Source organism: Chamaea fasciata, unplaced genomic scaffold (assembly GCF_029207755.1).
Source record: "Chamaea fasciata isolate MVZ Bird 193981 ecotype frontalis unplaced genomic scaffold, bChaFas1.0.hap1 SCAF_21, whole genome shotgun sequence".
NCBI lineage: Eukaryota > Metazoa > Chordata > Aves > Passeriformes > Sylviidae > Chamaea > Chamaea fasciata.
This window is the reverse complement of record NW_027094106.1, coordinates 6,835,249-6,860,272: the sequence shown is the minus strand read 5'-3', so window position 1 is coordinate 6,860,272 and position 25,024 is coordinate 6,835,249. Positions and strand designations below refer to the sequence as shown.

Here is a 25,024-nt window from a genome sequence, read left to right as displayed (position 1 = left end):
CTATCCCTGCTCCCACCGGCGCCACGAATCCAGCTCTCCCATCGCCCGGAGCCGCGCGGACTTCGCTCTGTCCGTCCGTCCCGCCGGGGCGGGGAGGCGGGAGCGGGGCGGGGCGGCCCCAGCGCGGCGGGGCGGGCCCGAGCCGAGCCGGGGCTGCCCGGAACGGCGGCGGCGGAGGGATGGGGTGGGCGCTGCTGGTCGTGGGGCTGCTGATGGCGGTGTACACGCTGCTCCGGCACGGGCTGCACAGCGCCCCGCGGCCCCGCGCCCGCCCCGACCTGCGCGGCCGCACCGCCATCGTCACCGGTGAGCGCCGGCAGCGACCGGCAGGGAGCCGGGACGGGCCCCGGTGCGGCCCTTGCCCTCGCTCACCCCCGCGCTCCGCTCCGCAGGGGGAAGCAGCGGCATCGGCGCGGCCGCGGCGCTGGAGCTCGCCCGGTGCGGGGCCCGCGTTATCCTGGCGACCCGCAGCGCCCGGCGGGGAGAGGCCGCCGCCAGCCGCATCCGCAGGGTGAGCGCCGGCACCGGCACCCCCGGGGAGCCCCCGGCATTCCCAGCCACGGGACATCCCCAAACTCAGCCTCAGGGCACCTCTGGCACCCAATGAGCTACTCCAGGACGCTCCAGGGATACCTCCAATGTGCCCCCCTGGGACATCCTTGAATATCACATGAGCACCTCCAGATACCTCCATGAGCACCCTGAGGCTGCTGCCATAGCATCCCCTCAGCAGCCCATAAGACACCCCCAGGACGTCCCTGGGCACCCCCAGGTCACCATCCAAGACACACAACAAGACATCTCTAAGCCTCACATGATTAACTCCCAGAACACCCCCATGGGTACATCCAGGTACCCCATGGCACCAGGAACAACCCCTCAGACATCCCCGTAGGACATCCCCAGGCACCCCGAATACTCCAAGGTGGGGCATATCGTACCACGGGGTTGGCTGCAGCCTCCCGTACTGGGGGGGGGGGGGTGTCCTAGCACACTGTAGCCCTTGAGCCAGATCCAGTCCCCAGAACATCCCCGTGCCCCTGGCTGGCTCCAGCCCCCACTCAGGCCAGGGCACACCCCCGGGCCGGCCCCTGGCCCTGCCCCAGTCCCCGCTGTGCCCACAGGAGACGGGGAACAACGAGGTGCAGTTCATGCATCTGGACCTGGCCAGCCTGCGCTCAGTGAGAGCCTTTGCCAGCACCTTCCTGCGCCAGGAGCCTCAACTGCACCTCCTCATCAACAACGCGGGTGAGTGCTGGGGCCTCAAATCCCCTCTGCACTCCCGGGGCACCACCACAAGCTGCCATTGCCTCCTCACTCCGCAGGGGTGAGCGCCGGGGGCACGACAGAGGATGGCTTCAGCCTCCCCTTCCAGGTGAACCACCTGGGCCATTTCCTGCTGACCCAGCTGCTGCTGGAGCGGCTGCGGAGCTGCGCTCCCAGCCGGGTGGTCATCGTGGCCTCCAGTGCCCACTGCGCCGGCCGCCTGCGCCCCGAGTCCCTGGGCCGGCCGCCCTCGGGGCTGTTCTCCACCTTCCAGGACTACTGTGACAGTAAATTGGCCAACGTGCTGCACGCCCGTGAGCTGGCCACGCGTGAGCAAGGCACACGGGTCACCTGCTACGCCGTGCACCCAGGTAGGACCCAGCTCACCCTTGGTGGCTGTCTGTGATCTGCGTGCCTTTGTGTCCATCTCTGGGAGATGGTCTCTTGCTTTGCAGCCTTTTCACAGGGAATTCCTCCACGGGGAGCATCTTTCCTTTGCCTGGTGTGGTCTTTTGCATGCATTTTTATATGGTGCGTCCTTTTGCATGTGCCCCTGTGCACAGTGTCTCCTCTTTTCATGGTGTGTCCCTTATCTTGGCATGTCCCTTTGCACATTGTCCCCTTGCACTGTGTTCCTTGATCCTCTGTGTTCCTTTTACAGTGTCTCTTTACACAATGTATGTCTTTATACAGTGTGTCCTTTTCACATGTCCCTTTGCACCCCATCTCCCTTTGTACCTGTCCTCACATGGGGCACAACCAGGACAAGCGTGGCAGTGCCTGGGGACAATCACAGCCGTGCTGCCCATGCCAAGGCCACCCTGACCATCTCCCTTATGTGCCCATCCATTGGGACACACAGGGGGACACTCCATGGGGGACACTCCAGGGGGGACACCCCACAGGTGCCAATCTCCCACAGGCTTCGTCAACACGTCGCTGTTCCGGCACGCGCCGCTGTGGCTGAAGCCGCTGCTGCTGCCGCTGGCCTGGCTGCTGTTCCTGGACGCGTCTGAGGGCGCACAGGTGGTGCTGGACTGCGCCACGCAGGACGGCCTCGAGCCCCTCAGCGGCCGCTACTTCACCGACTGCGGCCCCCGGCTGCCGTGGCCAGCGGGGCGCGATGACCGCCTGGCGCGGGCGCTCTGGGAGGGCAGCGAGCGCCTGGTGGGGCTGGGGGCGGCGGGGGGACACCGGGAGGGACATCGGGAAGGACATCTGGGGGGCCCTGCTGCTCCCACAGCACAATAAAGGTGATGGTGGTGATGATGAGAGGGAGCCCGGGGGGTCCTGTGTTGGTGTGGAATGGGGGTGAGCGAGGGGCACCGGCCCTTGCACACCCACCACGGCCTGCACGTGCAGCAAGGCTGGGAGGGTGACAGTGAATGAGTGTGCAAGGGGAGGTGTGGGTGTGCGGAGCTGCACGCCCGGCTCTGCACACACACACTGCAGGACACATGCCCCGCCTTGCACACCCGTGCAATGACACACACACGTCCCTTGCACACCCGTGCAGTGTCACACGCGCTCCCTTGCACACTCACGTCCCTCCCCTGCACACCCGAGCACACCGCGCATGCTCACGCCCCCCATGTTACCCGCGCACGCGGTGCCCAACATGGCGGCGCCCAGGGCCCGGGCCCGCCCCCGGGCTGTGGTACCGACCTCCCCAAGATGGCGGCGCCCGCGGGCCGCGCCCCCGCCGTGCGAGGCGCGGGGGGTTGTGGGGGCGGGCGGCGGCGGGGCCGTCATGGGGAACTGCCACACGGTGGGGCCCAACGAGGCGCTGGTGGTGTCAGGTACGGCCGGGACGGATGGGGTGACACGGAGGGCACCCTGAGGGAGTTGGGGGTCTTGGCTGTGAGGGGGCTGTCAGGGGGTTGAGTGGTCCCTGTCATGGGAGGGCCCTGAGGGATTCAGGGGGGGTCTCTGATGCGGTGTGCTAGGAGGGAGCTTTGGCTGAGAGGGAGCTCTCGGCGATTTGAGGGGTCTCCATCACTGGGGGACCCTGAGGGAACTGGGGTGGCGGTGTCTCTGTAAGGGAGCCTCATGGGAAATGGAAATCGGAAGGTCCTGGCTGTGAGGGGACTCTCAGGGGCTTCAGGAGTCCCTGTCGGGACGACAGTCATGGAGAGAACCTGTGGGAGTTGGGGGGGGGGGGGGTTCTATATGTTGGGATGTGCAAGGACGGGGGAATTGGGGGGTCCTGGCTGTGAGGGCACTCCGAGGGATTCTAGGAGGTATTCCTGTCCTAGGAGGGCCCTGAGTGATTTGGGAATAGACAGGGAGATGGGAGATGCTGTAATGGGACTGAGGCTCCGGGGTGGGCGAGGTCCGGCGGCAGCAGCAGCACCTCCGATGCTGCTGATTTCAGGTGATGTCAGGCATTGGCAGCAGCAAAGCTCTGTGCCCTCGCCAGCAGGCTTCGGCTGGGATTGCCAGGAAGCCGTCCTGTTCCCAGGAACAGTTTTGGATTTGCCAGGGAAAGGGAGCTGGGTGTGAGCATCCCCCTGGGGCAGAGCGCTGCAGCCTTTTTCCCTGCAGTGGCCGTCTTCTTCCATCACCTCCTGCTGCAGCTTCCTCACCAGCACATCCCCTGGATGCTCAGTGGTGCTGGATGCAGGTGATGCCCACTGGACTTGTGGAATGTCACGAGCAGCCGACTGAGGTTGGGGTTAAACAAACCAGCAGTGAAATCCCCATCAACCTGTAGCTGCTTCAATGCTGCTGAAGCTCCAGGATGCACTTTGGCATGGACCAGGCTTTGTGCAGACAGGTTTATTATTAATTCATTATTAGGTGAATTAATTATTGTTAGGTGATGTGAGGGCTGGGAGCTTCACTCTGTTACAGACTGAGGCCAGCTGCAAGGTAATGAGCACCGGTAGAAAATGCATGTGAACATCAGGGATGTGCCTCAAGTCACAGCTCTGCCACACTTGCAGCTATGTTATTGTGGTTTTGGAGCCAAAGCCTCCAGCAAGCTGTGGTTGATCTTCATCTCTCTTGGATGACAAACCTGTTATGGGAATTCCTGAGGTGATGCCAGGAGCAGGCTGCAGTTCTGGAAACAAATATGCCCACTCTGGTGGTGGCTTCTATAGAGTTACAAATCCCAGCCAGCAGCTGCCCAGAGCTGCAGTATTCCAATGCAGTTTTCCTGATCTGCAGTTCCCAGTGGGATCCAGAGCTGATGCTGTGCTTCCCTCCAAATGGACCCCTGTCAAAACTGGCACTGCTTGGTGAAATGCCACATTCATAGGAAGACTGGGAAGCCGTGCTCCAGGTGTGCTGGGATGCTCTTTAGTCTCAAAGCTTGGGTTTGCTCCTGTTCAGCTCTGGAGTTTACAAAACACAGCTTGCAGGATGAGCCAGCAGGAATTTGTGGCATCTGCTTGCAGTTCCAGGCGTGGTGCTTTTCCACAGCCAGGAGCGGCGAGCCCAGGACACTCCTCGAAGTGCAGCTGCAAAAAAACTGCTCAAAGTTTTAAAAAGGGAGCAGAGATCATCCCGGGTTCTGCCTGTTGGGAAAGGGTTTGGAGCTGCCAGCAGACTGGTTTTCCTCAGCTGCTGCCCAGTGCAGTCTGCAGATCCTGGCTGAATCTGGAGGGCACCAACTGGGAGCTCTGCAGGGCCCTGCAGCTCCTCTGTGCCCATGTGCAGAGCGACTGCCAGGGCATTAGTGAGAGGGTGTAGCTACAAGCCGTTGAAATTCCAGGAACTTGAGCCATGTTCCTCCAGGGAAAAGCAGGGAGGACCTCGTGGGCCAGCATTAATTTGTGTGATACTAAGTTGGATTTAGGGAGAGAGGGGAAGGGAAGGAGAAGCTAATAATAATTACTATAAGCCAAAATAATATTAAATAAACTTTAGTTAAATTAATTTAAATAAACCAAATATTATTAGAGGCATGCTTTTGGCTTACAGTCTTGAATTGTCATGTGGTAGTTATTTGAAAGACTTCACTTTGTGGGAGGGTTTTTTTTATTTTCTTTACTCAGCCTGTGCCCCTTAGCCTTTAGTCCTGGGCCTCCCCTGGCATGTGGGTTTTTCTGAGGAGGGTTGTCCTTTCTTTTCACTTTCTTGTGAGACACTCGAGTTCCTCCAGTGCTCAAGAAGCAGCCAGCTGTGCCTTGGGAACGTGGAGCTTTGTGGCCTTATTTGGGAAGCTGCTTCCCAGGCACTGCTCAGCACTCTGCTGGCACTGCTGTCCTTCCCCTGCTGAGCAACATCGACCTCCTTCTAAGAAACTGCACTGCTAATCGATCCATCGGGGACTTGTGGAGCCCAGGATACCCCACAGAGCCTTGAGTCTCCCCAAATTGTGGGTCTGACTTTTCTGGGAGACTCCCGTGGTGCGAGGTCTGAGGAGGCTTTGGCCGGACATCACTGAGCCCACTCTAAGCACAACTGGAGCTGGTGGAATTTTCAGGGAGATACACAAAAGTACCTGTTCATCCTGATATCTGGATGTTCCCACCAGCCAAACAGGCTGTGAAATGCTGGGTTTGGGTTACAATGTGGTTAAATGCAGCTTTTGTGGCCAAGGGTCGATCTGCTGGTTTTGAAATACAGCACTACAGTATTTCCACAGTGTCACAATAAGGAAATCAGTATTTATAGTGGTCATGTTCATCTAACAATTACCAAACATTTTTGCCCAGATTTCTACATTTGGGGCATTTTCCTTCTGGCTGGCAAGGGCTGCAGGTGCGGAGCTCTGAGGGGAACACCTGGACAAAGGTGACCTGGAGAAGTGGGCACAGCCCTCTCTGTTCCTGTGTCAGAACTACTTCAGCAAAGTTTAGAGAGTGAAAGGAGGAAAGAAATCAGGGGAGTGCAACCCAGCCAACCCAACTTTGTCTCCTAGGAGACCACTGAGACAGGTATATTGCTTGTAACACCTAGAGGAAGACAATTAGAGGTATTTGCCATGTCCAGATAATCTGATTCCTCCTCAGTTGGGCAGAAGTCAGCTTGAGAAATACGCTCTCCAGCCCAGTTCCTCAATTTTACTTTGGTGTGACACCCTTTGGGGCTCCTTGATGTCTGTTGAAGTAAAAGAAGAGCTAGCAGTTAATTCTGGTTTTGTACAGGAATTTGCTGCTGCGTGCCAGCAGTCAGGGGTATGTAACCCTTCCAGGGCTGTTCTAAGCTCTTCCATCCTGTTACTGCGTCCCTCTTACACTTTCAAGAACTGCTCATGTGCTATTTTCATGTTACTTTTCTAAGTTGAAAGCCTGAAATAAGGATTTCCTGAGGCTCTTGAAGCCCTTCCTGCAAGAGATCTAGAGTCCACAGTACAAGAAGGAACTGGTTTCTCAGATATTATGAAATTAATATGAAACTGCCTGCAAGACCATTGCCAGGGAACTTGACAGTAGCTCACTGTTCAGCTGAAAGAATTTATCAAGTAAGTTCCTTGTTTTGGCTTGGATAATGGAATCAAGAATGTGCTTATTGAATTTGCAGACTGGGTTCGAGAGCTTTGAAGAGCTGGATCAGGATCAAAACAAACTCTGGAGATTGACCCAATGGGCTCAACAAAATCCAGTGCAGTTCAGGAAGGAGAAATGTAGAAGTTACATTTAGGTGAGAAGAGTCTGTTGCATGAAAATGGAAGGAGAGGGTCCAGGCCATGTCCTGAGGAAAGACGTGGTGGGCAGCAAGAGCCACCTGAACCCTCACACTGATGCTGTAATTCCAGTTCTTCAGCCTCAAAAGAAATAGGAGTTTGTGGGAAGGAGCGGGCAGCTTCAGCTGGGTCTCCTGAGGTTTTGCCTTATGTTCATGGAGTCCATTCAGTTCAAACTGTTTTCCAGGGTTGTGGTTGGGGTGTTCTGCCTTTTGCACCAGGCAAGCCATGCAGGAAACTTGCAGTGTCACTGGTGATCATCTGCCAGGTTTAACAGAGTGCTCCTGCAGATTTAGGTTTGTCATTTAGGCTAATCAAAACTCTTTCCCCACGCTTGGTTTCTCACTGCTTGTGGTGCTTAGGGGCTGCTGAGAGTGCAGTGTTGCAGCTGGTCTCAAGTCATGAGTGCTCAAAAGGGCCCTTACACTGCTCATCTGGGATTTTTCTTTCTCAGGAGGTGCTTCTTCACCTTTTTGAATGTGGTGGGGCTCAAGGTTTGCCTTATCATATGCTCGTTAAATCTCCAGGACTTGCAAGCTACTCTTTGGAAAGCTTGTTAGGAGGAGGTGGACAATAGCCTCAGACCTTTCTTTTGGAAAGACTCCTTTCCAAAAGGAGTTTTGGGGTAGTATCTCAGTGATTTTGTTGTGTAGCTTCATTGTTGTTTGTCTTCTCTGAGTTGCTGTTTACAAGATGAGTTATTAAATATGTTTTTAAACTCACTCTATAGCATTGTTACTCATTAAGTCATGTTCATATAGTTTACATCCAGAACAAGGTAGCCAGTGTAATCTGCTTTCATCTGCTGCAGTGACCATCAGAGGCTTTTATGGGTTCAACTCAGAGCTCTGCATCTTTTTAAAATAATTTTTGTTAACCTTGTACCATCTTTGCATGTGAACAAAGCCTAGTCTATACACACAGCGAGGCCCAAGAACCACACACTGACTTCAGTCTGGGCCCTGCTTTAGGATGTGATTTTCTTTATGTATGCTTTTGCCTTCCTCTGTCTCTGCATTATCTTTTGTCAGTTATCTTTTTTTCAATTATCAGCTTTTTCCTGGTCTGTCTGCACTCAGCAGCAGTTCACCATGACCTGGTTTCGGAATGCTCACCGCTTCCTGCCAGAGAGGTAACTCAGTGCCTGAGTTACCTGGGAGAGCAAACAACACAGAGCTTCTTCAGATCACCCCAGCTTTGATCTTTTGAACCCTGTGTCCCCAAAACTGTTGAGTCTCACGTTCTTCCTTGCTCACTTCCTGCATCTGCTGAGAGCTCCTTTTATCTACCGACTCCCGAGCGATTAATCTTATTTCATAATAAAGAAAAAAACCCCAAACAAACAGACAACGTACTTTCTCCTGGCTCTGGGAATTCTTGCTTGAACATGGGACCCCTTCCTTGGGAAGAGGCCAAGCTGGCTGGCAGCTCCCTGGCTATGAATTCTCCATTTGTGGCCCCGCACACTGCCCCGGAAGAGGCACGGTGGATGTTTGTGGAAGCCACTGTGAGACCCAGTCTGCTGGAACAGTGGGCGTATTATAGCTGGAAAAGGCAATTCCTCTGCCAAATCTCATTGTGCAAGAGGGTTTATTCTTTAGCCTTGCAAAGATTTCGCTTTGTTGGTTCCTTTTTCACTTGCTGCCTGAGGATTGAGAAAGAGGAGGCAGGACTGCCATGGAAAATGAGCCCTCAGCTCCTCAGCCTTACCAGGACGGAGCTCTGCTGCGCTCAGACGTCCAGCATGCGTGAAAGCAACTGGCTGGCATCCCACTCCTCCTTAATGTGTTAGTTTCCCCTGCTTTTTTTAGGCTTTGAACAGTTTTTGACATATAATCTAGCTCAGTAGACCATGCTCTGCAGCTGTGTTGTGTAGCACCGGGAAGCAAATGTGGAGCTCGTTTTGTGTGTGATACTAAATAAGGTATTTCCTTGCATTTCCTACACAAGAAGAGGAACATCTGTGTGGAGAGGCACTTTGCTGTAACAATGGTGGGTTTAAGGTGCAGAGCTTTCTCAGGATATTATTAAGAAAAAATGAACAGGTTCGGTAAAGACCACATAGAAATAAAATACCTTTCCATGTGGTGCTGCTTTTCCTGAGTGCCAGGAACACCTCCCTTCCTGTTCTTGGAAAACAAGGGCCTAGCTGAAAAGGCTGAGCTAACCGGGCTGACGCCCTCCAAGAAATGTTAAAGGCATTGTGGTTATTGCAGGATGTTGTATCATCAGCTGCTGTAACGCTTGCCTGGCTGAAATAGCCTTCCAGCTACAGGAAAAAGCTAGCCAAAGGCTGCCTCAGAGGTGACAGGAGAATATTCCTCTAGGCTGTGCAGCACAGGAGATCTGAAAAAGTCTGTAAAGCCTTTCCCGTTTGTGCTTAATTCTTACTGAAATGCAAGGGTGAAGGATTGTAGATGGGGCAGATCTGCTGGCTTGTCAACCCCTGCAGGGAAGCCAGCAAAGCAGGCACTGTGTGGCCAGTGTCTGGAAGCAGACAGTGTTTGGAAGTAGGCAGAAGATGGCTAAATGCTGGGGGTTTGGAGGAAGAGGAGGAGCAAGAAGAGGAAAAGAAGGAGGACAGAGTCCCTCCTGCGGTCAGAGGGCTCTGCAGGCACACTGCCCTGGATGTGTGCTGCTTCTCCTTCTTCATTTGGACCTATAGTAGCAAATAATACTGGTCATTTCTCTTGAAAGGGCTGCTGGCTTCATCCTTCTCCTTTTCCTCTCCCACAGCCCAAAGCTCCCAAAGCCACTTTGTGTTTTCTGCCTTCCTGCTCTTCCTCTGCACTGGCTCTGTCTTGCCTGCAGAGATCTATCCCGCAGGGCTGGAACTGTCTGTTGCTCTGTTTGTACAGCACTCGCCTTGCTGAGGCCCTCGGGCACTGCTGTAGTAAGAGTGATTATGCAGAGCAGCTGAGAGGGGGAATTCTGGCTCGATCTGCCTGAGAGTCAGCAGCTCCCAGCCCTGGTCTGAGCTGGGGAACTGCAGAGTTCCTCCCTTCCCAGCCATGAATCCCACAGCTGATCACTGGCAGGGTGCTCTCTTGAAAGGCAGCAGGTGTCTTGTTCCTTAAATCACAGATATGAAAACCTAGACAGCGTCTTCTGCCTTCACCGGGATCAAATCTTAAATGTGTCAGAAGAGTTCTGGAGGCTGCCTGTATCTTGGGCACATCCAGCTCTGAGATGGACCATCAAAGCATCAGACACTGTGCTACTTGCACCAGCCAGAACTAGGAGGTATTTTTTGTGAGCTCAAGGGTTCTTCCCTCTTCCCATGCTGACTTGAGAGCTCCTGTGGGAATTTAAGGGTAGTGTGAGGAAAAGGAGGTGGATTTCCATAACAGTTAACATCACAGTTGAAGGTACTTATATTGATTCTGTTTGCTAAAAGGGCTTAAAACTAAAATAAAGCCCTGGCTTAAGATACAGTCCCTTTCTGTGTGTTACTGTTGGTTGTAGTGAATTATACAAATACTATTTTCCAACTTTATAGGACAATTAAAAAAAAAGGTTTCCTGGGAAAACTGCCATGTGAAGCCCATGGAGAGGAGGAAGAGTAGGAACTCCTCTGCTTGTAAGTTATTCCCTGTCCAAGAGCACGTGCATGTGTGTAATCCTGATGTCTCTGTGCTCTCTGCTGTGCTGCAGGTGGCTGCTGTGGCTCTGATGAGAAGCAATATGTGTATGGAGGCTGGGCCTGGGCTTGGTGGTGCATTACTGACACCCAAAGGTAAGGAGACCCCTGTTATTTGTGGGCTTTTGGAGTAAGAATTTGGCAAAATCATCCCAGTGGGGCTGTCAGCAGTATCTTTAGGGACACTGGATCAGGCACTGTGCATGAAACCAAGGATGAGCATCAGGAGTTCTCTGCTGGCTGTTGGCATGGGGACAGCTGGGTGCCACAGTGCAAAAGACACACACACAAAAAAAGAAATCACATGCTTTCAGCTGGAGTGCTTTTCAAACAGCCTCTGTGTCCACAAGAGGAGCCAAGCTCTGCCCAGTATGGCCCAACCTCTCACCCAGTAACAAACCAGTTCGTGGCCTGCAGTGCACCAGTGCCCCCCTCTGCTCCTCCAGTCCCTCTTTGTAAAGATCTGCTGACTGCTGTCACCTTGGGAGCAGACTGTTCCAATTTAAAACCACGGGGTTCCCTTTCTCTCCCTTTCCTCAGTCGTGGATTTTGCTTGCTGCTGCCTGTCTGGTCTCTGAGCTGACATGCTGTGGTAGTGCTGCTGTCCCGCTAATACAGCTCTTTGTCTCTAGGATCTGTAGGAATGCTCCCTCCCAATACATCCCTCATGCTCACTGGTACAGTCTGTATAAAAAAAATGACAGGGAAAAGGATAAAGATGTGACTTTTGAGTTTTACACTGAGTGATGGCTAGAGCTTGTCGTTAACCCTTACAGCCTCTTCCAACCTCTTTTCCCTGTACCTGTGTTGCCACCAGCAAAATGAGCATGTGGCTGCCTTCACTCTGCACATGATGGGAGGTGGGAGAGGAAGGAAAAGCCCAGCTAGTGGGCCCAGTGTTTATAACGGCTGTGTTTGATCCAGACAAGCTTCATTGCCAAATTTTTGTGAGACATCTTGCTGGGAGAACAGTTAATTGAACAAATGGTTCTTGCTTCTCTTCTTCTTCTGTGGGAAGTGCAAAGAACAGTGCAGGGCCTTGACCTGCCCAGTGCAGAAGATCAGATACCTTTGAGAGGCTGATTTATTAAGAATAGGCTGAATCCAGGGCCAAGAGCTGGATTGCCAGGAATGAGCTGTTATATGATAGAGGTCTGGGCATTATTTAGCAAATGGGGCTCTTGACAGGGATTCCAGCATCCAAACAAATCTTCTACTTTAAAATCCATACCAGTTCATGCCGCGGGATGTGGGGCTTAATTCTCCTTTCTCAAATGCCATAAGCTGTGCCCCAGATGGAGCCCACTGCATTAACATGAAGAGTGAGACAGATTTCCTTCGCTGAAATCAGGACATTTTTTCTGGAACTGCCAGTGCTGCGAGCAAGAGAGACAGGAGCAATTGTGTTGCTGTCAGCGGCATCCCGCCAGGTAGCATTAACCTGGGAACAAAAGGAACAGTTAGAACTGGCAGGGTGCTGGGCACTTATCCTGCTGCAACCTTGAGCACTGGGCAAAAAACAAGGGGAAAAAATGCTGTCCCTGTTTAGGGGTCAGAAATAAAAGCAGTGAGAGAGACAGTGTGGTCTAATATGCCTCTGGGGAAGCCAAATGGTGTTAATTCAGCTTCCCAGGACAGCACTTGGAAGCAGCTTCTCTCCTCAATGCCTTAGTCAGGGGTGGGTAGCCAGGTCCCTGGTGTTTTTTCATTTATCTGTCCTCTCTTAAATACTGACATAGAAGCATCTAAATTACTACCAAAAGGAATTTTTCTGTGTGCAAAGATTACTTCGAGAGCTCCAGCTGACACCAGGCTGGCACAGTTTCATGTGCAGAGTGGGGATGAGCCTCCAGCCTGTTTAAGCATTAAAAAAACGTTAAAACATAAAAACCTAAAACATTAATAAGCATTAAAACAAACTGCTGGATGCTGTAAACTCCCTCCCATGACCAGGGAAGCTGATCATGGAGCCCTGGGAGCGGGCAGTGGGAGAAAGGCAGACTGAACAGGGAAAAGCTGAAACCTGAAAGTCTCATCTGTCCTTTGCAAAGAGTGTCTTACTCTCTGGTAACTGCTCTGTGTATTTGCTGTCCTACCCTTACTCCTCCCTGCTCAGAGTGTCTTTGGAGGTTTTGACCATCCTCTGTCGCTGCGAGAATGTTGAGACGTCGGAGGGGGTCCCACTGTACGTAACAGGGGTTGCACAGGTAATAATCCACCAGCTTCCTAACACACTGTCTAACTGTTTATCCCTCTGTTCTGAGCAGCAGCAGCAGCAGCAGCAGGATAACATAAAAACGAATGGTTTTCTAATGGGACAGCTGAAATCTCCACGCTCTCCTCTCCTTCCCCTTCTCCAGCTCTTGCCCTGTGGCACTCCACAGTTAATAGGTAATGCAGACAGGTACATTCCTGGCAAATTCCAAATCCAGCGTTGCTGTACCTAACATTTGCTCCTGCTGTAACCCTTTCCTTGCCAGCACTGTCTCCATTGTGGGCCTGGGGGAGAGCAGAAGGGCATCTGCTTTTGTGTGGAGACACAGAGAGGCCAGGTTGGATTCTGTACAGGATTTGGGACAGATGGGAAGGCAGGTTTTGTGCCATTTCAAAATTGCAACTGTGCCTGGCTCTGCAGTGTTGGCTATGGATTCCCACTCAGCCCTTCTTCCTCCACATGGAGACACTGCCCATTTTGGATGTTGTCACTTTTGAAAATACAGCACAGAGACCTCAGATGAGTCGCAGCACACAGGACTGGCATTATGAACCAGTAATGACTACATATCCCTGTGAACAGAACTAAGAAGCAGCACAGTTTGGAAATCGAATTCCAAATCTAGATTAGGCCTTCAGAAGGCTGAAATCCTGCAGTATCTGATTAAAGCTGTGAACACATGGCAAAAAATGTCTGTGCATGTCCTGGACAGTGGGATGTGTTTTATCAGCTCCCAGTTTGCGTGCCAGTTTAATTAGGACAGTGGCCAAGGCAGGCATGAACTTGCAGGGATAAGTTTCAGCACTTCCAGCCAATCCTGGAGCAACTCAGCATGCATGCAGCAGCCCAGGGCAGCCCCTTCATGGTTCAGATGTTTGACCTGATGTTCAGTGACACAAACTCTCTGCCCGGTGGCTCCCTGTCCTGACTCCCAGTGTCTTTCTGGCTCATTGTGGCTGACATGGGAGCCAGACTTGGCTTCCTGGAACAGAACCTGCCAAAGACGTCCCTTGTTTTACCAAACTGTGACCTGCAGATTGCTGGGAATGACCAATGTACTTTGAACCCACCTGGGGTGATTGAGAAAGCTCTGGAGCTGCAGGATCTGTTCCTGGGTGCTTGATACTCTACAGGTGTGGCCATAAAGAACTGGACACTCATTTCCATCACGGACACCGGAAAAATAGAGGGAGAGGTGAACCAGGTCACGGGGTAGGTCTGTGGTAAGGCTAACCCAGGGCTTCTTCAGCATCAGTGTCAGGTTCTGCCATGCACCAGTGCTCATGTGAGCTGGGTGGGAGCATCCCAGTTCTGTGCTGTGCTTTTAAACCAGTGACACCACCCCGTGCTGCCATGGCACTGGGCAGTGTGGCACAGTGAGCCTCTGACAGAGGGCCCTTTAGGGTCCCAACGCTGCAGCTTCTGGCTCCTCACTAACCCAGAAGGAGGGAAAGGGCCAGGGGATAATTTCCAGTCTTGATTCCAGCCTTGTGCTGATAAATTACCTTTAAGCATTATCTGAAAATCTGTTTCTTGGCCACAATGCCCTGTCTGTCTCCAGTCACAGATGCGGTCCCTTGGCTGCATTCTGTGCCTGCTTTGCATTACCTGTGACGAGTGCAGCAGGTAGCCTGAGGCAGGAGATGCAAAGGGAAGAGCTGAGTGTGTGTAACCTGGAAACGTGCAAATATTTTACGTTTTTTGGCAGGATTTCCCTAGAGATAATGACGTTACAGCCCAGGTGTGAGGACGTAGAGACGGCGGAGGGGGTAGCTATAACTGTCACAGGTGTGGCACAGGTACAGTAACTCAAAAACATCATTTCAGGAATGCATGTCTCTGACTTACATCTGGTTTTCTCTCTTAAAAGCTTGCTGTTGTCCAGGGAGAGAAGCCAACTGCTCTGGAACAAATCTTTGTACCAAACCACATTGTCCTTGTTGGTACAAACACGCTCCAGCATGTTCCATGTGGTGAAGGGGGTTATGACTTCTCCTTCTCTCCCCAAAATAATTTTTTCTGGTGTTTCATTTGTCTGCGTGGCAAATGAGATGTGTGGGGGTGACTTGATGTGTTTGTGGAATGCTGATGTGCTGTGGTGGCCTTGGAGCTGTGTGTGACCCCACAGGACTGGCCCATAACCTCCTGAGATGGTATCAAGCATTATATTCCTTTGGATTGTTATTGTTATCACGTGGGCCTTGTAATTCTTCATGGTGAGTTAAAGCTTAAAAACAAGCACTTAGTCCCTCCAGGCACTAAAACTGGCGTGTAAAATTTTTGGCTGGAATTGAATTTTGATTCTCTACAGCTTTTTTCAAATGTAAGAACCTGCTTTTGCTGCTTGTGGCAGCACACCAAAACCCTGCACTTCTTGGAGTCTGAGGTCTGCTGTCCTGGTACAGTCTGTCCTTGGGGCCAGGTCCTGCCCTGGGGAGGATGCTGGGAGGGAAATGTTAGTTTTTGAGGGAATTTGGCTCCTCCAATAGGCAGCTGGATGCTGTGACGGAAAATTGCTCCTGACAGCTCATTCTGCAGTTGGGTGTACAAACCAAGAGTGGCTCTCAGTGCACACAGGGCTGTGCTCACTGTGTATCTGAGATATGTCCAGGTGTGTTGTCGCAGGACAAGCGGCTGCCACGTGCCCTGTGGGGAGATCTCGAGCCAAGGAGAGCTGCTGAGTTGATGCAGTGATGTGACCAAAATCCCTCATGGACCCAGCACTCTTGGTTTCTGTTTTTCAGTACTTTATATCCATCTTTCACTTCATTTCCAGTTCTCTATATCCATTTAGCTGCTAAGGTATCACATAACCCCAGTGGTGTTTGCATGGTTGGCAAAAATGTGTGCACCCATGTCTCCCTTCACACTGTTTTCCTGAATCTTTTCCTTCTGTATTTGGTGTTTCTCTGAAGCCAGCATTCCCTTTTGTCCTAGTTTTGGGAAATCCTTCCTGCAAAATGGTCTGGTAGCAGAGGGCTGGATCACCGAGTGCCTCAATTTAAAAATGCAGACCCCAGTTCATCTCATTCATGTTATTCTCTCTTCTCACTGTTCATTTTTTCCACTGATAGTTAATTTTAAAGCTGGGATCCAAGGAATTGCCACGTAGAAAGCAGCCTCAAGGCTGTTGGGGATGTGCATGGCAGAGGTTACCTTAATTCTACAGAAGTACTTTTTGAGGCAAACATTTTTCTGTTAAGGGCTTGAGCCAACAACAAGAAAAAAAAAAACAAAACAAAACAAAACAAAACAAAAAAAAAAAAAAAACCAAAAAAAACCCCCAAAAAACCCAAAAAAACCCCCAAAAACCACCCAAACAAATTATGCCTAGAGAAACAGCTTTTAAAGTGTTTGCTGCAATGATAGAAGTGCTTAATGTGCATAGGGATGCTGTCCTTTTCTTGAGGAGGGGTGTAATGGGTGCTCACTAGTAGCCTCCCTGCCATGTTGGCTGGGTGCTGGGATCTGCTGGGATGCTGCTGCCTTAGGCCACACCAGGCTCTGTATCCTTCTGTAGCCTTTTCCTGAGCCTCCAGCTAATTGGATTCTCTGTGCTCAGCCCTCGCTGGGAGTGCCGCTGGCTGGAGCAGGGTGTGGCATCATCGATCCTGCACACAGGAGTGCTGGATGGAGGCTCTCTGATTCCCTGCCAGCCGAGGGCTCTCCCTCTGGTGGGAATGACATTTGAGTGTCGCAGTGCCCTGCCTGAAACCCTGCACAACACGCTGAGCACAAATTGCTCAACTCTGGTTTCTTTTGTGCAGCCTTTGCTTTGGAGGTTGGGATCTGTATTCCATGCAGAGCCAGGCTCCCGTGGGCCGGCCAGGGCTCACCAGTGGAGGCTGGCTGGCTTTATCCAGAGGCTGAATCATTCCTTGCTCCTAAGTACCATAGGGATTCTCCTAATGAACAACCTGCCCCGTGCTCTGTCCTCCCCACAGCTCCCGAGGGTGGGGATTGTTTGGAGAGGTGGAATTGCTGGTAGCTGCTCACCATAAATGTCACTGTTGTGTCTAATTGCTTTTGATACCTGCAAAAATCTCCTGTTTGCTGTGAGAGGAGCCTTGTGCAGGGCTCTCACTCCTGGGTTTAGGTCCAGAGCACCTCTCCCAACTCCCCCTTGTGTGGGAAGAGCACACTGCTAGTCTGGGGTGTAGAGAAAAGAAACCACGGTGGAATTGGCCCCAAAAGGATCCCAAGAGGCTTTGGGAAGAGGATTGCCACACTTGCCTGAGGTTGTTTGACATTTTGACTGGGAGACCCAGTCTGGGAAGCAGCAGGAGGAAGTAGGCTCAGCCTGGGTTGGTGTTTCTTCACATTACGAGGGGCAGGATTGTGGCAGGTGAGTTTTGGCCAGCTCCAGTCCCCTTAGAAGATGACAGTCAGTCGCAGTTGTCCTGCTCTCTGGCAGTGCCTGGGCCAGGTGCTGCTGTTCAGCTCCAGAGGGATCATTTTGCATGCATGGGCTGTCAGACAAGACTCTCAAGAAAGAGTTATGTTGCTTTTGCAGCTGGAAGTGCTAGAAGGTATCAGGATAAGGTCTGTAGGCTGTGAATCCCTCAACAGTGTGCACTGGGACCCTTGGAGGGCCCCTGTACAGCATCTGTGCTTTGGGAATCTCTGAACCAGGTCCAGCCAAGGCCCTGGGGGCAGGACTCAGGGTGCCACCAGCTCCTTGTGGGACAGGAGGCACTGCCCAGCCCGGCTGTGTCCATGAGAGGGTGCTGTAGGATTCGGAAAGCTGTGTGTCTGCTCTGGACCTGCTCCTTCTCTGGTGCTGCAGGGGCAGAATGTCCTTGTGCTTAGGCTTTGCCTGAGCCCTCAGACTGGACAGGGCCACCAGGAGCTGTCATATTGGTGGGTTGCAGCTCCTCATAGCTGGGTGCTGTAGAGCACGGATCTCCACTGCCTAACACACCCCACAGGGATTTGTAATTCACTTTGCCTTTAAAAAGCAGCCCTGTGACCAGCAGGACCATCCTAAGACCCTGGCTTGGCTGGAATGGGGATGATTTTATGCCTAGCTCTGGTGTAAGGGAGGTGAAAACATTGCTGGGGCGGCTGTGTCCCAGCTCTAGGGATCATCACCAGAATGACCATGTGGAGCAGAACAGCCAGGTCCTGACCATGACACATTGGGCTCATTGCAAAGGGTGTCTGGGAGCTCCCAGCTACAGGCAAGAGACAAACCAGTGGCCTTGTTGTCTCAACTCTCCTTCCAGGGAACAGTGAATGGAAGCCCTGTTCCCAAGCTGCACTTTGGCCATGTCAGACTTTCTTATTCTCTGCCTTTTTGGGGTGAGAAAAAATAATTCTAGTCAAAGAGGAGGAAGAGGAAGGTAACAAAATGGGTTTTGGCCAGGGATGGTAATATCCAGCTTTCTTCTGACTGTGGTGTTGGTGCAGTGGCTGAACTGCTATTTCAGGGGGTTTTGTAGGGTTTCTGTGAGTTGGGACTGGTGGGGCCAGCTCTGTCCCCACTGCTGAGCACCTCTACACTGAGCTGCTGTCAGGGTTTGGACAACAGCACAGACAGCAGGGGCTCTGTGGCTGGTCCAGTGTCCTGGCTCACATGGTGACAGCTCAGCATGGTCCCTTGGAGCATCGGTAGCATGGGGGCCTGGCAGCCTGGTGGTGGTACTGCTGCTTCTGCTGCTGCTGCTGCTCTCGGGTGCCTGCACCTCTGGTACAGGCACCTTCAGTCCCTTTGGTTCTGTCTCCTGTCTCTAGGTGAAGATAATGACCGAGAAGGAGCTCCTGGCTGTGGCCTGTGAGCAGTTCTTGGGGAAGAACGTGCAGGATGTGAAGAACGTGGTCCTGCAGACGCTGGAGGGACACCTGCGCTCCATCCTAGGTATGGAGGGGCTCATCCCCTGCAGGCATCTCGAGTGGCTTTGTCCCTTCTCAGCTGGCTGGTCCCAGCAGTATCACTGCCACCACACAGCCACAGGAGACCTTCCTCTGCCGCCTGCAGAGGCGGCATCTCCCCTCCAGCAGCTCCCTTTGCGTGGCTGGGCCTTGTGATAAATGCGTTTTCGGTGCCTGCAGTGAGAGATGTCTGAGTCCCCAAGGACCACAGGTAGCACATGTGGGTGGTGGTTGCACTTGTGAGACTGAGATGTTGCTGCCACTGCTGTGGCAGAGGATTACACCCTTGTGCCCAGGCCTGAAGAGATTAGGGACAACAAGGATGTTGCTGAGCCTAGATCCACATTTTTGTGTGTTACCTGTTCCAAATAAAGTGCTTCACCTTCCTCCCCTCTTCAGGTACCCTGACAGTGGAGCAGATCTACCAGGACAGAGACCAGTTTGCCAAGCTTGTGCGGGAGGTGGCAGCTCCCGACGTGGGTCGCATGGGGATCGAGATCCTGAGTTTCACCATCAAGGTACACCCAGATGTTGGGCACTGCACTCTAGGCAGAGCTGTAGGAGCAGCAGGAGAGAGCCTGGCCCTGATGCCCCTGCTGCAGTTGGAAGGCTCAGGCTGACAGCCTGCCCCAGCCCTGCAGGAGTTTCCATGACAGCCACCACAGCATGTCCTGTATCCAGGCAGCTGGGCCAAGAGCACCCGGGTAGCTGCCTCTGTAAACAGGCTTGTGGAGAGAGCTGGCTGATAACCCAGCCCCCTGGGAGTGAGGGAAGATGTCGGGATGGCCTCCTTCTTCCTGCCCTCCCTGTTTGTTTGGAGTGGCTGACATGACATGTTCTGACCCTGGCCAGACTGCACTGAACTTCAATGCTTTCCCACTGTCACTCATTTGATGTGGTCATGACTTATCTCCCCTCCCCAGGATGTGTATGATAAAGTGGATTACCTGAGCTCCCTGGGGAAGACTCAGATTGCAGCTGTCCAGAGGGATGCAGACATTGGAGTGGCAGAAGCTGAACGGGATGCTGGCATTCGGGTGAGTCTGGGGACGTGCTGGGCTTCCCTGGAGCAGCCCCTTCTGCTCCAACTGCATGTCCTGAAGCTCTGCTCTCTGTTCCCTCTCCACAGGAGGCAGAGTGCAAGAAAGAAATGCTGGATGTCAAGTTCATGGCAGATACCAAAATAGCAGATTCCAAACGGGCTTTTGAGTTGCAGAAAGCTGCCTTCACTGAGGAGGTCAACATTAAGGTGAGAGTATCCCACAGTCCACTGCTGTTCCCTGGAGGGTCTGTGATGGTGTTGGTGGCTCTGGGACTTGTCAGTTCCTCCTCCTGCATCTCTTAGGAGAACTGGATATGGAGAGCCCAGGTCTGTGTGTCACTATGAGCTCCTTGCAGCAGATTGCTCTCCTGTAGCAATTCAGTGGGACTTAGGGAAGAGGAAAGGATGGGGAGGGTTGAACCTGAAGCTGGTTGGGTTTAAGTGCTGTGGAAAGAGCAGCACTGAGGATTGGGATGTCACCCCTGGGAAAAGGTTCAATAGCAGGAGTCGTGTCTGGTTTTGGGGTCCTTATGTCTGCATACGGGAGCTCATGGCCCAGACCCCTCTCCTCCTCTCCCCCATGTACAGACTGCAGAGGCCCAGCTGGCCTACGAGCTCCAGAGTGCCCGGGAGCAGCAGAAGATCCGTCAGGAGGAGATAGAGATCGAGGTGGTGGAGCGCAAGAAGCAGATCGAGGTGGAGCAGAAGGAGGTGGCCCGAATGGAGAAGGAGCTGATGGCCACCGTGAAGCAGCCGGCCGAGGCCGAGGCCTATCGCATCCAGCAGATCGCTGAGGGCGAGAAGTGAGTGAGGCCCTGCCCTGGGCTGGGCAGGTGGGAGCACAGTGCTGCCCTGAGCCCCTGGGCTCTCTGCAGGGATCCGGGCTGCTGCAGGGCTGCATTTCCCTCTCCAGGGTGAAGCAAATCCTTCTTGCTCAGGCGGAGGCAGAAAAGATCCGCAAGATCGGAGAGGCCGAGGCTTTTGTGATCGAGGCCGTTGGGAAGGCAGAGGCTGAGGGTTTGAAGCTGAAAGCAGAAGCACTCCAGAAGTATGGAGAAGCTGCTCAGCTGGCTCTAGTGCTGGATGCACTGCCTGAGGTGAGTAGGGGGCAGTTTTGCCCTGCTCCAGGTGAGCTGGGGGAGTTCCCAAACTGGGCCAGGTCTCCTGGGGGCACAGCAAAGCCCTGTAGGGACCTTTCCCAGTGAGCTGCTGAGCAATTCCGTGACTCTCTGCTCACCCTGCTTCCCCAGATCGCTGCCAAAGTGTCTGCTCCCCTCTCCAAAGTGGATGAGATCGTTATTCTCAGTGGGGAGAACGGCAGCACCATGTCTGATGTGAACCGTCTCCTGGCTGAGGTCCCTGCCTCCGTGCGTGCCATCACTGGTGTGGATCTCACAAAGGTGAGCAATGCCAGCTGCGCTTAGAGCACAGGGACTTGCCTGGAAGCTTTCAGCCTCCCAGGGAGACTCTCCTTCCCAGCCCTGACCACCACGGAGTGCAGGCAGTGTCCTGCCTCCTCCTCCTGCAGCCCTAACAGCTTTCTCTCTTCCCCTCCTGCAGCTTCCTCTGTTCCAGAAAGCCACCGAGGCCAAGAAATGAGGTTGGCCAACCCAAAGCTACTGAAGATCACTCCCTGTTATGCACTCAGACATCAACTGCCTTCTACATGTGGGAATTCCTTTTATATCAAAGACAATCCGAGTTTTGTTTGTAACTGGTGCCTTATTTTGTAGGGCCAGAAAGATGCATGTCCTGTCTGCTGCTCTTTTTATTCCAAGGCTAAGAGAGGATTTATTTTCTAATTAACTTTGTGTTGTCTCAGGCCAATCCCATCCCCAGTTATGACTGGCAGCTTGTCTGGTGTTGCAGTCCCAGTGCCTCGCTATTCTCTGCCCTGGGGTGAACACCTGGGACTTGGAGCAGAGGCTTGGGATGGGGAGTTTTAGGAAGAGAACCAGGACCTCCCTCCCCTGGGCTTCTTGCCCTCTTTCTGTGACCCTCCTGGGCCCTGTCCCAGCCCTGCCTCTGCCCACAGCTGTCCCTGTGGCTGGCTCTCCCTGTCCCCCCAGGGTCCCCACAGTGCCAGCAGCCCTGCCCAGGCTGGTGGGTGGCACCAGTCCACCCCCCAGGAAGGTGACAATCCAGCACTAGCAGTGGGTGCTGCCCTCTTCCATGCTTGGGGAATTTTCCTCATAGGATCTGAAGCAGGGAGAGCTCCAGGGGAGAGAGGGAGCCCAGCTCAGCCCTGGTGAGATCTCACCACCGTGAATACCAAAAAGTAGCTCTATGCCAAAGCCACCCATCCCCTGAGAGCAGTGAAGCCACTGTGGTTGCTGTCCCCAGGTGCTGTGGCACTTCCTGACCCTACAACTACTCAAGCAGAGTGATGGTCAGAGGTGGGTGGGGGAGACCAGCAGGACACTGAGGTAGGGACAGGTTCCTCCAGCACGGCCTGTACAGCTGCCCCTGCCTCCCTCCCTCCCCCTGCCTCTTAAGGCCAGTGGCTTTGCTGCCTTGTGACAATATGAAAGAGATTGTCCCCCGTGTGTGCCCGTCATCCCCACAGTGCCACCAGAGCCCTGTGCTGGCCCGTGCCCCTTCCCTGCCTGTCTCAATGCCTGTGTTCAGTGTGGCTGGCACAGCCGGACCCGTGTGTGAAGTCAGCCTGGCACTGCCGGGAGTGGTGGCGTTTGGGGGTCCTGCACCCCCAGCTCAGTGCCCCCACCCCGTGCCACAGAGCGGCTGCAGGTCCCTCCCGGCGGAGGAGTGACCCACGGCGGGTGCTGGGTGCTGCGGGGCCCCCCGTGCCCTCCCTGCCGCCGGGGCGGGGGGAGCGGCGTTATCGGCGTTATCAGCCCCCGGCTTGCGCTGGCCCGTGGGCGGCGGGCGCGGATCTGGCGCTGGCCGGGCAGGCAGGCCGGGCCCTATCTGCATGTGCCTGCGCCCGCCACGCCGCTGCTGTGAGATAATAAACCCTTGTCACCTCCTGCCTGGGCACTGTCTCGTCCCTCACGCCCGTCTGCCTGTCCCGTCCCAGCGCCCCTGCGTGCGTGTCCAGCCGTGGCTTGGGCTGGCTGGGGGCTGCTGGCCCGGGAGTGTTCCCGCTGGGATGGGGGAATAAGGGGTGCTCACATGCTGCTCCTTCAAGGCTCCTGGGAGCTGGTGGCTTCCCCATGGTCACCGTGTCCCCATGGGCTCTGTGTCCCAGCCCGCCGTGGGGGTAGAGCCTTGTCCTGCTCCCACAGGGATGAGTGTGGAGCCAGGAGGCACTGAGTGACCTCCACTGCATGGCTGGTGTTACCCCAGGGGGTGACCACTGCAGGGGCGCCCCAAAGAGTGGCACCCGGGGTCTGGAGAAGGGCTGACAGCGGCTGAAGGTGCTGTGTCGCAGCAGCCAAGCTGGTGGCAGCAGCTCTTGTCCCCCTGCCCTGCCACCGGAGCCCTGTCCCAGCCCCACATGCCCTTCCCTGCCCTGGGGGGACAGCAGGGTGGTTCTGGGGGTACCTGTCCTGCTCAGGGTCACCCTGCAAGCAGGACCAGTGACAGCCAGCATGGGGCCGGCATGAGGGCCTTTGCTGCACTGCCCTCCCTGGGGAAAATGGTTCCTTCGTGCCCTCCAGACCCTCCACATCCCCCCAAACCCAGGGCAGGACAACAGGCCCTGTCCTATGTGTCCTGCAGGGTGGCCCTGCAGATAGACAGGGTGGGGACAGCTCTGCAGCTCCCAGTGCCTCCTTATCTGGAGCCAGACACGCTGCCCTGGGGCAGCCTGGCTGCTGGGAGGGCTGTGGCTCACGGGGGTCTCCTGTGGCACCTGGGGGTTCCCACACCAGCTCTGTGGGGACACTCAGGCCTCCTCCACCACTGTGGGGTACAAGGCCACACGGCAGGGCTGCCCTCGAGAAGGCAGCAGGGCTGGCAGGCACCGGCCAGCATGGAGATAATCCCATGGGGATAATCCCTTGGGACTCACCTGGAGCTGGCAGGGCTCAGGGGACTCAGGGACACTTTGCCTACGTCACTGCTCTGCATGCTGGGCTGTCTGAGCCAGTTTGGGGAGCACTGCAGGCTCCAGGACACGTCTGGGTCACAAGAGGGACCAAAACAGGAGGTCCTTTGCAGCCCCGAAGTCCCCACAACCTCATGCCCTGGGACAGGCTCAGACCAGGGCTTGACCCTGTGCCCCCTCCTGCCAGGGTCTGCCCGGACCAGGGGGGCTGTAGGCCATGCTGCCCCTGTTCCTGTCGCCCAGAGGTGACAGTGGGTCCAGGGACACCTTGTGTGGCAGGGCAGGATCCCTGATAGCCAGAGGCTGCTGCTTATCGGGACCCTGCGCACACGGTCCTGGGCCCGCAGGGGATTATCACCTCCCCCCAGCTGATTTCCAGGAATGCCAGCCCGTCCTGGCACAAACAACCCGGCACAATGGCACAGCGCTGGCTGCAGGATGTGGCCCTGGGGGGACAGACAGGGCTGGGGGACACCAATGACCAGGGTCATGCACAGGCAGGTGTCACTCAGGGTGGAGCTATTTGGGGACACGCGTGGTCAGGGGACAAGTATGACCAGGGTTATGTGCAATGAGGGGACACAGCCCTCTTGGGGACACTCGTGGTCAGGAGGGGCATCTCTTGGGGGGACACAGCTAGGGGTCACATCCCTCCAGGGGACACACACATGGCCAGGGGAATGTGTCCTTTGGGGCCACCCAGGATACATCCCTCAAAGGGTCACATCTCCCTGGGAGGGGGAATGTATTTCCAGGGTGTCCCTAAAGGCAGGAGGGCAAGTCCTTTTTTTGGGGACACACTGCTAGGGGTCATGTCCCTCAGGGGAGCAAATACGGCCAGGGGCACAGCACTACGGATGTCATCCACCCCAGAGGGACACAGGCTCCCTGCACCACGTATGCCCTGTACCTGACCTGAGGTTGCCTGTGTAGGGTCACTCCCCACTCCCAGATGTCCCTCCTGGGCCCCATCCCCACGGGCTGCCACCCTGCCCTGTCCAAACCCCCTGTCCAGCAACTGGGAACCAGTTTGCAATGGGGGGCTCCCAGTTCAAGGTCCCCACAACTATGGGAAGGGATGATCCTGGTGACTACAGGAGGATGGGGCATTTGTGGGGCCACCCTGAAGTGGAAGACACAGGGGATGACCCCTTGCAAGCCCCACATCCCCACACAGCCCCATGGACAATGCCAGGCTGGGTGGGGGGAGCTGCTTGGGGCGGTGCCCCCCTGGGCTTGAAGGGGTTAAGGGCCCCATCCAGCTGTGCAGTGCAGATGTGAGATATGCAGATGAGGCAGAGCAGGTTTTATAAGGCGGGTGCAGACCCAGCACCCCACAAAGCCCC

At 54.5% G+C, this 25,024-nt stretch overlaps 1 protein-coding gene across 4 annotated transcripts; it reads left to right on the top strand.

Annotated features, from left to right (window-relative positions):
* Window positions 1-179: 179 nt before the first annotated feature.
* Window positions 180-22,656, top strand: FLOT2 (flotillin 2). 4 transcript variants are annotated; one of them, XM_066202293.1, is made up of 14 exons: window positions 180-306; window positions 393-511; window positions 1,125-1,248; window positions 1,326-1,637; window positions 10,556-10,637; window positions 14,465-14,555; window positions 18,490-18,613; window positions 19,027-19,145; window positions 19,551-19,664; window positions 19,757-19,876; window positions 20,258-20,472; window positions 20,583-20,766; window positions 20,920-21,069; window positions 21,230-22,656. In XM_066202293.1, the coding sequence occupies exons 1-14, from the start codon at window positions 180-182 to the stop codon at window positions 21,266-21,268; spliced, it is 1,920 nt and encodes a 639-aa protein (XP_066058390.1). In that variant the 3' UTR covers window positions 21,269-22,656. The 4 variants fall into 4 exon arrangements, with proteins under 4 accessions (XP_066058390.1, XP_066058388.1, XP_066058389.1 ...); XM_066202291.1 differs by lacking the exons at window positions 180-306; window positions 393-511; window positions 1,125-1,248; window positions 1,326-1,637 and adding exons at window positions 2,975-3,065; window positions 12,658-12,726; XM_066202292.1 differs by lacking the exons at window positions 180-306; window positions 393-511; window positions 1,125-1,248; window positions 1,326-1,637; window positions 14,465-14,555 and adding exons at window positions 2,975-3,065; window positions 12,658-12,748.
* The last annotated feature ends 2,368 nt before the right edge of the window (window positions 22,657-25,024 follow it).

Coding starts and splice junctions, on each gene's coding strand:
- FLOT2 (XM_066202293.1), top strand. CDS start 180: ATGGGGTGGGCGCTGCTGGTCGTGGGGCTGCTGATGGCGGTGTACACG. Junction 14,556..18,489: donor CTGTCACAGGTGTGGCACAG/GTACAGTAACTC, acceptor TCCTGTCTCTAG/GTGAAGATAATGACCGAGAA. Junction 18,614..19,026: donor ACACCTGCGCTCCATCCTAG/GTATGGAGGGGC, acceptor TCCCCTCTTCAG/GTACCCTGACAGTGGAGCAG.